The sequence below is a fragment of the Nicotiana sylvestris genome, chromosome 5 (assembly GCF_000393655.2).
Source record: "Nicotiana sylvestris chromosome 5, ASM39365v2, whole genome shotgun sequence".
NCBI classification, from domain to species: domain Eukaryota; kingdom Viridiplantae; phylum Streptophyta; class Magnoliopsida; order Solanales; family Solanaceae; genus Nicotiana; species Nicotiana sylvestris.
In genome coordinates, this window is record NC_091061.1 from 87,581,824 (window position 1) to 87,593,396 (window position 11,573).

General features: G+C 37.3%; 1 protein-coding gene across 4 annotated transcripts; it reads right to left on the minus strand.

Moving 5' to 3' along the window:
• Window positions 1-3,675: 3,675 nt before the first annotated feature.
• LOC104249707 (laccase-12-like) lies at window positions 3,676-10,092 on the minus strand. Of its 4 annotated transcripts, none has more exons than XM_070174514.1 (8): window positions 9,912-10,092; window positions 7,470-8,955; window positions 7,219-7,370; window positions 6,769-7,013; window positions 6,539-6,667; window positions 5,223-5,714; window positions 4,578-5,042; window positions 3,676-4,106 (listed from the first exon to the last, which is right to left on the minus strand). In XM_070174514.1, the coding sequence occupies exons 2-8, from the start codon at window positions 7,617-7,619 to the stop codon at window positions 3,976-3,978; spliced, it is 1,764 nt and encodes a 587-aa protein (XP_070030615.1). In that variant the 5' UTR covers window positions 7,620-8,955; window positions 9,912-10,092; the 3' UTR covers window positions 3,676-3,975. The 4 variants fall into 4 exon arrangements, with proteins under 4 accessions (XP_070030615.1, XP_070030613.1, XP_070030614.1 ...); XM_070174512.1 differs by having other exon boundaries at window positions 7,470-9,366; XM_070174513.1 differs by having other exon boundaries at window positions 7,470-9,381.
• Window positions 10,093-11,573: the final 1,481 nt, after the last annotated feature.

Here is an 11,573-nt window from a genome sequence, read left to right on the forward strand (position 1 = left end):
ATGGAATGCATGGAGTTGCCACCGGTCACAGATGATTGGCCATTCAAGCTTTTACTCAAGGATTGAATGAAAGAAGTTCGATAGTATCACGTAAACTGAAGCAAAATATGATCGAGTATCCGGCTGTAACTTGGGCAGATGAACACAATCGGTACCAATCAAAGATCAGGGTCGAAGATGACCAATTAGGAGCTCCTTCTGGTTTAGTGCACCCAAACAAGTCAGCCGCCAAAAATCAGAGGGACATCGATAGGGAGCCAAGATCGAACAAAGACTAATTTCAACCGTACACCTCAGATCACAGGAACAGTGGTCCAGGATACAATTTCGCCCCAAACAATCGGAGAAACGATCGAGGACAGAATTCTCTGGGACTCATGAGAAAAACTGGTTTTGATAAGTACGCCAAACCTACAGAGGCAACTCGATTGTCGGAGTATAATGTTAGTGTCGATGCATCAAGCATGTATCGACAATTGGAAGAATCAAAGATACCATATGGTCCAGGCCCATACAAATCGATTCCTCCTAAATGAACCCTGTTCTGATGTGTAAATATCATGTCATGCATGGTAACAGGACCGAGGATTGCTGGCAATTGAGAGAGGAGGTAGCCCATTTATTCAATGAGGGCCACCTTCGAGAATTCCTAAGTGATCGAGCCAAGAATCATTTCAAGGAAAGGGATGCCAACAGGAAAAATGAACAGGAGGATCCGTATCATGTCATTCATATGATCGTTGGAGGGGTCGATATTCCACAAGGGCCCATGCTCAAATGCACTACGGTATCAATTAATAGGGAGAAACAGACCCGAGACTATGTGCCAAAAGGCGCCATATCATTCAATAACAAGGAGGCAGAACAAATTTCTCAGCCTCACAATAACGCTATAGTAATTTATATATTATTAAATAAAGTTCAAGTTAAGTGTGGTTTAGTGGATCCAAATAGATTGGCAAATATCATCAAGGGTCGTGGAGCAGCTCGGCCTACAAGATCAGATTATACCCGCAACTCGAGCCTTAAACGGTTTCAATATGGCCAGTGAAACAACTAAAGGAGAGATTATCCTATCGGTGAATTTGGATGGAACTATCCAAGATACTAATTTTCATGTAATAGAGGGCGACATGAGGTACAACGCCCTGCTTGGGAGGCCTTGGATCCACAACATGAGGGCAGCCCCTTCGACTCTCCACCAAATGATGAAATCCTCAATGCCGGACGGGGTAAAAATGTTGTACGGGGAGCAACATGCTGCAAAAGAAATGTTCGCGGTCGATGAGGTAATACCGATATCGGCGCTATCAACATCGGAAGAATCAGGCATCAAGGGTAAACAGGAAGCAAAATAGCAATCACCGCCACCAGCATCGACCGAATCGGAGAAGCGGGAAATGGTAGAGGAAGAGGAAGATTTTTTGACCCCTCAAACTTTTGTTGTTCCCGAAGATTCCGACGCCACCAAATCAACAGTCAAAGAGTTGGAACAGGTTATATTGATCGAGTACCTGCCCGAGCAAAAGGTATACTTGGGAACATGATTAACCCCCGAACTCAGGAAAAAGCTTATTCAATTTTTATTGATAACATAGATTGTTTTGCTTGGTCCCACTTAGACATGACAGGGGTCCCGCCGAAGGTAACAACTCATCGACTAAGCCTGGACCCAAAGTTCAGACTGGTGAAACAAAAGAGAAGGCCCCAGTCCGATGTAAAACACGCATTCATAAAGGACGAGGTAACTAAACTTCTCAAAATAAGGTCCATTCGGGAAGTGAAATATCCCGAATAGTTAGCCAATGTAGTCGTAGTTCCTAAAAATGAACAAACTTAGGATGTGTGTAGTAAGAATTTAAACAAGGCATGTCCCAAAGATTCTTTTCCACTGCTTAACTTTGAACTCATGATCGACGCCACGGCCGGCCACGAGATCATTAGTTTTCTCGATGCCTATTCCGAGTACGATCAAATTCAAATGAATGCGGAATGCCAAGAAAAGACTTCATTTATCACCAAGTATGGAACATATTGGTATAATGTAATGCCTTTCGGGCTAAAAAAACGCATGAGCTACCTACCAACGCCTAGTAAATAAAATGTTAGAAGAACAAATAGGTAAATCAATGGAAGTATATATTGATGACATGCTAGTTTAATCCCTGTGAGCAGAGGACCATTTGACACATTTGCAGGAAACATTCAAGATAGTGAGAAAATACAACATGAAGCTCAACCCCGAGAAATGCCTTTTCGGGGTCGGTTCGGGCAAGTTCCTTGGCTTCATGGTGTCGAATCGGGGAATCGAGATCAACCCGATAAAATCAAGGTTATTGAGCACATCACCGTCATGGACAACGTTAAAGCCATGCAAAGGCTGACGGGGCGGATAGCTGCCTTAGGCCGATTCATATCGAGATCGTCGGATTGGAGTCATAGATTCTTCTCTCTACTCAAAAAGAAGAACGATTTTGCCTGGACACCGGAATGCCAACAAGCATTAGAAGAATTGAAGCGATACCTCTCGATCCCACCATTGTTTCATACCCCAAAGGCAGATGAAAAACTCTACTTGATTACAAAAACAGTGTTTTAAATAATAATTTAAAAAGACTCTTTTTGCGGCCTGAGGGGGTGGGGTGGGAAGAGGTGGAGTGGGGGTGGGTGGTGGGTGGTGCAGAAAAATAAAAAAACAGAAATTTGAAATAAAAAAAAGTAAAAAAAATAATTTTTTTTTTGCAGGGGGGAGGGGGAGCATGGTGGGTGGTGACGGAAAAAATAAACTGAAATTTTAAAAAAAAGTCTTTTTGGAGAGAGGTGGTGGGGTGGGTAGGCGTGGCGTGGCGTGGGGTGGGTTGGTGAGGGTGGGGAAGGTTGAGAAGGAGTTTTGGAAAAAAATTTCCCTTCTATTGATAAGGAAAATATTTTCCTCCAATTGGAAGAAAATGAGTTCATAAGGATAATGTTTTCCAAAACATTTAAGCCAATCAAACATGGGAAAATTGGAAAATGTTTTCCTTCATATCAAACACACCCTTTACATTTTGCCAGCTATTATTTTTTAGAGCGGCTATATTGTGTAGTTTTTCCTAGTTTGAACAAATCAAAGCCCAGTATCAAATACCGTAACGTCAGCCCACTCCAAACGTGTTGATAAGTTGGTAAAAATAGTACGGGCTAGCTAGTTTTCGGAATGGCCATTCAAAAATAACCAGTGATTGCAAAGTCATTGAAAAATAGCCACTATTTTGCTGCAACACGAAAAGTTCCAGCATAATATACTGGAGATCGATGCACATGTGTATGAACTTCGAGCATATTATGCTGGAACTACAACACGCGGAAAGTTCTAGTATAATATAGAGTACTGGTGCTTCAATCTCCAGTATATTATGTTGGACCGGTATATTATACTTGAACTTCAGTATATTATACTGGAGTATTTTTCCGGATTTTGAACAGTGTTTTTGTTCAGATTTATCTTTATATGAAAAGTGGCTAAATTTCAATTACTTTTGAAATTGTGACTATTTTTGAATGATCACTTGTAAATCTGGTCGGACAATCGAGTCGAGTAAGAAACAAATGTGGTTTCCCAACTCCGAAATCACACAAGCACGAAGCTGAGGATATGAGTCTAATAATCATATCCTTTTTTTACTATAAGAAGAGTGGAGGGAACTAAAATTATTTAAAAATCAAATAAATTCTTTACAATAAGAAGAGTACAACTGCTCTAAAAAGCTGGGATTAATTATACCATAGACGATGGTGCATTGATTTAGTAGCACCATCTTTACCCAGTGATCCATAAAAAAATTACTCCTAGCAATGAGGGAATATAATTGGAAGGAAAGAATTGGAGAAAGAAACGAACTAGCTAGCCCCCAAATGCTTGTTTGGGGAATGGGGGAAAAGGGGCCTCTTTTAGTATGACTTATGAACATTTGATGCAATTAATTGTTGTGTTTTTCAACAGACAGGCAAATCGACTGGAGGATCTTCCAATGATTCCAATTCACTAACTCCATTTTCCACCAGGAAAGACATGGCCAAACCCCAAGTTATATGAACATCCAAGTGGCAGTGCATTAACCAGACTCCTATTTAACAACAACAACAAAATGTAAGTCCAAAAGCTCGATGCGGAGAAGAATTGGAATTTATAAAAGGATTGGAATTATATACACTGATAGTGAAAATATATTTTCAACAAAAAATTATAATGTTGTTTTGGAGGGTGCATTCATCTGTTGAATCTGATACCGATAGTATCACCCCCCAAAACAACATTCTCCTTCAGGCTTTACAACCAATCAATACGACCCCGGAGAGTCTCTTAGGTCCCCAAATTACGATAGAAAGTTTCACCTTCATAAATCAAGGTTCATATTAGGGATAGCATGTTCATTATCATTTTTATCATATTACCTATAAATTTCTATCATAAAGATTTATCTTGTAATTGTTTCTAAGTGACCTAATTATGTTATATAGTTTATACTGACGGTGAATAAAACTTAAGTTTTTTGTATGCCATAAAATAAATATTTGTGGCCCTTTTCTGTTCTCACCTGGGTTGTCAGCAACAAATCGGATGACTGACCATCCATTGACAGGTAAACTTGCCGTGTTTCTACGAGGTGGGTCAACAAGATTGAATTTAGCTGTATCAGTTTGAGGATTAAAGTTCCCAAAGCCCTCAGCAATGATGTAAAAATCATATCCATGAAGATGGATTGGGTGGTTTTCACCTGTGACAATGCTTGTTCCCTGTAATACAACTTGCACTTTTGCCCCATATTTTAGCTTGTAAACCTTAGTTCCTGGAACTGGTTGCCACAGTGATTGGCTGACATTACCCGTATAATCAAATTTCACAAGTGGGACTGCTGGGAAATCAGTTGAAAAAATTCCAGGTATGCCTTGTTGATGTGCTTGCAGAATGGAGAAGTTGGGCGGTAGCACAAAAGACACATTGTTCATACTGGCAGCGAATCGAGTTCCATTTGGACCTTGACAACTGCTGGAGCTTGCACCTAGTTTGAAATAATAAACTTAAATGTTAAACAAGTGTTCTCTTGAGTTATTCAATGACCAATGTGTCATCCTAGAATATTTATTTTCTTCTATTTGTTGTTCATGCAACTAGGAGTTTAAGGAACGTTATGAAGAGCTTAGCTTGTATTTTATGAAGAGCTTAGTATATTTTAACGCACCTTTCGGGCAATTTTTGAGTCCCAGCCCAACTGTAATGAACAAGTTCTCATCGATTTCAGTGGGCAACTCGACCTTGCTTGGACTTCTGAAACTTGTTGTGAATGCAGTGGCTGTGGCAGTGTCGTTAAATGGTGGTAAAGATGGAAAAATTGGATTGATCTTGATCCCCTGAACAGCGCAAGGAGTATTCTTGTACTCAAGGATAGCAGTGGTAGTAGTGTTGTCAAAAGGTGCACCTTGAGCACTTGCGTAAGCTTGTGCTGCCATGTAGTATCTGGCTGGTGGCTGGTTACCAGTGATAAGGACATCAGTAGTTTGGCCTGGACCTAACATAAGCACTGATGTGGTGAAGGGTTGAACATAAGAGGCGTCTGCTCCAACAACAGTTAACTTGTGGTTGGCCACAGTGAAGAAAAGCTGCTGATTTAGTGCAGCGTTGATAACTCGAAGAAGGCTGGTCTCACCAGAGTCCACAAGCACTATGGTAGTATCTGCATAAAGGTGAATCCAACATGATAGCTGAGCATGTTATATATTCTGAATCCAAACTAATGAACGCTCGCATGAACTAGTTAGTATGGCAATATCTTTATATATATCTTTATTGAGCATTAGTATCCGCATGCTTTTTATTGATTATCATAGAAGAGCATTGAAGTTTTCAACACACTTAGAGATAATTTTGGCTCTGTTATGCGATCATGAATCTTAGTGTACAAGGAGTAGAGATACCAGCTCTATTGATTATGTTTTCAATATTTGAAAGGTATATTTCTTGGTATATGTTTCAAGAATTTAACTTCTACGCAACTGACGCTATATAAAATATTTACACCATTAAATCAGTTATAACATACTCCCTCTATATCAATTTTTAGGACAGACTCTCATAATTTAGTCTGTTCCAAAAAGAATGAAATATTTTTATATTTGGAAAATTTAACTTTGGATTTTGTATTTTACCCATTTTATTTTTAATAAGAAACTTTTATAGCCACACAAATGTTACGGCTCCACAAAGCTTTTGCCCTTTAAGCTTTTAAAATCACAAATTTAAAAATCTTATTTTTTTTAAATCTTCGTGCTAGAGGTAAACTAGTAATGTCATATAAATTTAAACGGAGGAAGTATAAGGTAATCACATTTACAAGTAATCTGTGTGATAAGCAGTAAGAATTATTAGATACCTGGTAAAGATGATAATCGCCTGCTATCGCAGTAAATTAAACTACATCATCAATAGTTAAAAAGTCTTTACACTATGTATATGACTTAAATTGATCATGTTTCAAATGTTTCGGAGATTGGAACAAACCTTTACTTGAACACCTGTAGAGGTCACCTGGTTGACCATTGATGGTGTATGCATCTGATACATTAGGCGCTGCACCCGTTCGTGTGGCCTGTCTTACAACATCAATAGGGTTTGCATCCCACCACTCACCTAATCACAAAATTTCAAACCATAATTTTGATCTGGAACTACTGCTTGGCTGGTAGTATTTGTTTTCAATTCTTTCGCTTATTTTGGGCAGGAATGAGTACCTAGCAGAATGGGTGTCTCTCTTCTTGGGTTAGGAAATGGGTAGAATTCTCCTTCTTTTGGGTGGATTATTAAAGCTCCGTAAACAGTGGCCCTGAGCCATGAGCTGTGGGCGTGCCACCAAAGTGTGCCTTCCTGTTCTTGAATTGTAAAGCGGTAAGTGTAACTCCCTCCTGGTCTAATTGGGCATTGTGTTATAAATTCTGGTCCATCTGCCCATGCTGTTCTTATTTGCTTAACTCCATGCCTATCGAAATGCAACAAAGTTGTAAAAACCACACGAAATAACATTGCATATGTATGATATCACTGCGTTCACATATATATATATATATATATATATATATATATATATATATATATATTGTAGCAGGTAAGATGCTTTATTTAACCAAGTTACTTATTTCACATCTTAGTAGTTCATTTTGCATTATGACATGCATGCTTCTTACCAGTGAATGGTGACATTGTATCGAGCTCTGTTGACCACGTTGATGACTAAAGTATCGCCATTATTCACTTCCAATGTTGGTCCAGGGAATTGTCCATTCACTGTTATAGTGTTATGGGTCTTGCACAGCCTCTTTACTGGTGTTGCTTGAATCTGTTTCATAACAACAGAGGTTAGGATCCTCCAATTCTAAAAATAAAAAAAAAAAAATGTTAGTAAGACAAAGAATTAAGGGAAACATGAATGACATACAACAAAATGGTGGTACTGTGTTTTCGCATTTGCAAAGAGAAGTAAAATGGAGATGAAGAAAAAATAGCACAAAGGGTTGGCCATGCTGTTGCAGGCATCCAATATTATGGTTCTTTTCTTAATTAAACTGTCAATTAATGGAAAATTCATGCGTAGTGCTTATTTTTAAAGAATAGAGAGAGGGTGGTTTGAGGTTGGCAGATTAGGTTTTAATTTAGCATGAAGGTCAGCTTAGAGGGCAGAACTTAGAAGTTGGTGCACCCACTATATATATATATATATATATATATATATATATATATATCAATTACTGCAAGAATTTTCATCAATGCTTGTTTCATAAGTCTCTTCTTGAGGTTACTATTTTATGTTTTCACTTCACATTGTGAGTATGCTCTTTTCCACCAAAGAGATGTTTCTTGTTATGATTATACACAATACCACCTATCTATCACATTAATTAAAGGAAACTTTTCCTTCTATCGTTAATCTTGAGTGGTAGCAAAACCTTGACAACCCAATCTTGTTTGACTTAAAAATTTCAGTTAGAAGAACCTAAAACACGACATGCTTTGACTTTTTCAACATGATCTCAGTGAACAACGTCAAAAGGAAATCCGAAGATGTTGAACAACTCGGTCAGATTGCTCCGGATTAAGCATACTTGGAACGACAAATTGATTCAAACGTCTTAAAATAGTTTGCTATCAAACCCAACACCCGTTTGTGTTTGAATTTCTCCCTATTTCTAGAATTGTGCTTTGTCTTCTGTTTTTCTTGAAAGCTCATATTCACAGTTTTAGTTACGAGTGGTTGTGATTTATGAACACTTTTAAGTATATCTTTAGTAGTCAAAAACTGAGAAATTACGTACCAATTATTAATGTTACGTAAATTTTTTTTGAAAAAAAATATTAGGAGTACCATAAGACAGCATCGGTTTTATGGCTAATATCTTGAGGAAGTAGTAATACATGCTAGTATAATAATTACAAAAATCAACGACCACCAAAACAGAGCAGCACTTGTGTTTACAGCCAACAGCCCAGAGTAACATTGTCTACTAAAGCAACTTTCCAACAAACACTCTTCGAGCCCGTTTGGACATAAGAATTTTCTTCTTCTTTTGTCGATTTTTTTTTTTCAAAATCAGCATTTGTTCATAAAATTTCCAATTTTCACTTGAAGATGCATTTTGGAATTTTTTGAAAATTTGAAAAACTCCAAAAAGCTGTTTTTCAATTTCACTCACAAAACTTCAAAAACAACCCAAAACTATATCCATGTCCAAACATAACTCTAATTTTCAAATATCATTTTCCCTTGATTTTTTTTTTCACTTTTTTTGGAATTTTACAATTCTTATGTGCAAACGCCCACTTAGTTACATTTTGAGAGCTACAACAAACAATCTTTAATAAGCATCATATAGTATAAGAAAGAAGCAGAAGTGTCCATCTTGTAAAACTTGAGCAGCAGAGTGACTCTGTCAAAGAAAAGCAACAGATGGCCTTAACGCACATATCTTGATGTCATAATTAGTTGTACAAGCTGAGAGCCCATCCCAATTAGGTGTTGCATCTGATCCTGACTTCACATTAATATTTTTCTTGGCAAGAGAGGCAGCACTTGTATTATTATTAGTATTTACTATATGAGCAATACCAATGTAACTACTACAATTGCGACAGAAAAGTTTAGTATGTTGTTTAAAGAAACCCCACGAGTTTTTGGACCTAAAATAAGGTGAGCATCTAAGTTTACTTATCTGAGTAAATCTGCTCTTATCAATGCATAAAAATGAGAGTACCCCTCTCCTCATTGTTTTCCCATACTTTGATCCAATGACTCTATAGTATTAGAGTTGAGGTTCAACTCATATCCACACGATCCACAACTGAAACAAGAATAACTAAGCAAATTTTGTTAGAACCGTTATCACAATATCCTGTATTAATTTCATGAGAGAGAGTTTGCCTTCTTTTTATTCCCTCCAATTCTTGAAACCTTGCGCTTTACTATCAAAATCAGAAGAAAAGAAATCCAATTCCAATAACGGAGTATAATTAAGACGGGAAACTCAAAAAGCCTTTCGATCCAGAAGCAGTTAAATGACGATAAATTCACCTTCATTTTGGTTGTACATTGTGTAGTAATTCTTGTACCTTCCAATCTACTAATATACTCTCGCCATTCCATTTTATGTGATAAAATTTAAATGGATACGGAGTTTAAGAAAGAAACAAAGAAAAAAAAAGTTTTAAAATATGCTATCTGAAACAAATAAGAAGTTTATGATTACTGTTTTTAAGTATAAAAAACATATCAATTTGTTTTTTTAAAACATAGTAAAAAGGAAATAGATATCTTATAAATAAATTAGGAGGGACAGAGTAATAAATTTCTACAACTAGAAGAAAGTAGTATAAATAAAAACCTTACCTGTAAGTGACGCCTCTTTCAGCATTGCTTATGAGATGAGAGGAAAAGGGAAGAATATCATTAGCAGCTAGTGATTGTGAAGAGCAGCTGAAGAAATCTGTTTCGGCCAACATCTTCAAATTGAGAATATAACCCTTTTTATTACTCCTCTCTCGAAACAAGTCTCTGCATATATGCAGTGTTGATATATATATATATATATATACTCTTGTCTTATGTGACAGCTAGCTTCACACTTTCGGTAAGGCTCCTAACGGTAACTAAGCCTAGGAATAATTGTATGCTAAGTATTAAACTGTCATCTGCTTTCTGAGTTAGGGCTTGGATGTCTTACACGTGTTAAATTTGATATTATAGGGTGTTGGATTAATTAGACTTGAAAGGGTTCACAATTTATTTTTCTTAAATAAAAGCTGCAATAATAGTATCTCTCCTTCCTTATTAATGACGATATTAATTAATTGAGTACGGATATGATACAAAAACAAGGAAAATTTTATTTTGTGTATCATACAACAAACACTAGTTGTATGAGACAACTTTTTTGTTTCACAGTTTTTGTGGACCTAGATTTCTGTGGACCCAAATTTCTGTGGACCCAGAAGTGTAAGATTGGGGTCCACAAATTTGTGAGACAAAAAGGAGCTCCATACAACTAGTGTAAGTTGTATGAGACACAAAATAAAACTTTTCCAAAAACAATAACAATCAGGTCGGGTAGAGACATGCCTAAGAAGTCTTGGGGCGAGGTTATTATACGGGACATGACGCAGCTGGAGTTAATTGAGAACATGACCCTAGATAGGAGAGTGGAGGTCGAGAATTGGGGTAAAAGGCTAGTAGGTAGTCAAGTGTATCTCTTTGTCTTACCAGTTTGCTAGCATTAGTGTTAGTATGATATCCTTTTATTCATATATTGCTATTATTACTTAGAGTTTAATTGTTTCTTGGCTTTAGTACTTTATCTTGTTGTTATTCCTTCTTGTTGCCATTACTTTTGTCATTTGTTCTCCAGCCGAGAGTCTATCGGAAACAGTCTCTCTGCTGTAACAACCTAGCCGGTCGTTTCGAGAGTTATAGCCCCATTCCCCCATTTCCTTCTTCTTTTGTGTTCTACAACTATATTATGATATATCAGGTTAGTTGGTTCGGGTCCGGAGTGGATTCAGAGTGAATTGAGACACATAGTCTCTTAATTGAAAGCTTAAATTGAAAAAATTGATTGGATGTTGACTTATGTATAAATGACCTCGGATTTGAATTTTGATGGTTCCGTTAGCTCTGTTGGGTGATTTTGGACTTAGGAGCGTGTCCGGAATGTTATTTGGAGGTCCGTAGTAGCATTAGACTTGAATTGGCTAAAGTCAGAATTTTAGCGGTTTTGGCCGACAATGGAAATTTTGATATCGGGGTCGGATTGGATTCCCGAAAGTTGAAGTAGGTTCGTGGTATCATTTCTGACTTATGTGCAAAATTTGAGGTCATTCGAACGTGATTTGGTAGGTTTCAGCATCGTTTGTAGAATTCGGAAGTTTAGAAGTTCTTTAGGATTAAATCCGGGTGTAATTTTAGTATTTTGATGTTGTTTTGAGTGATTCGAAGGTTCGACTAAGTTCGTATAATATTATAGGACCTGTTGGTATGTTTGGTTGTGGTCCCGAG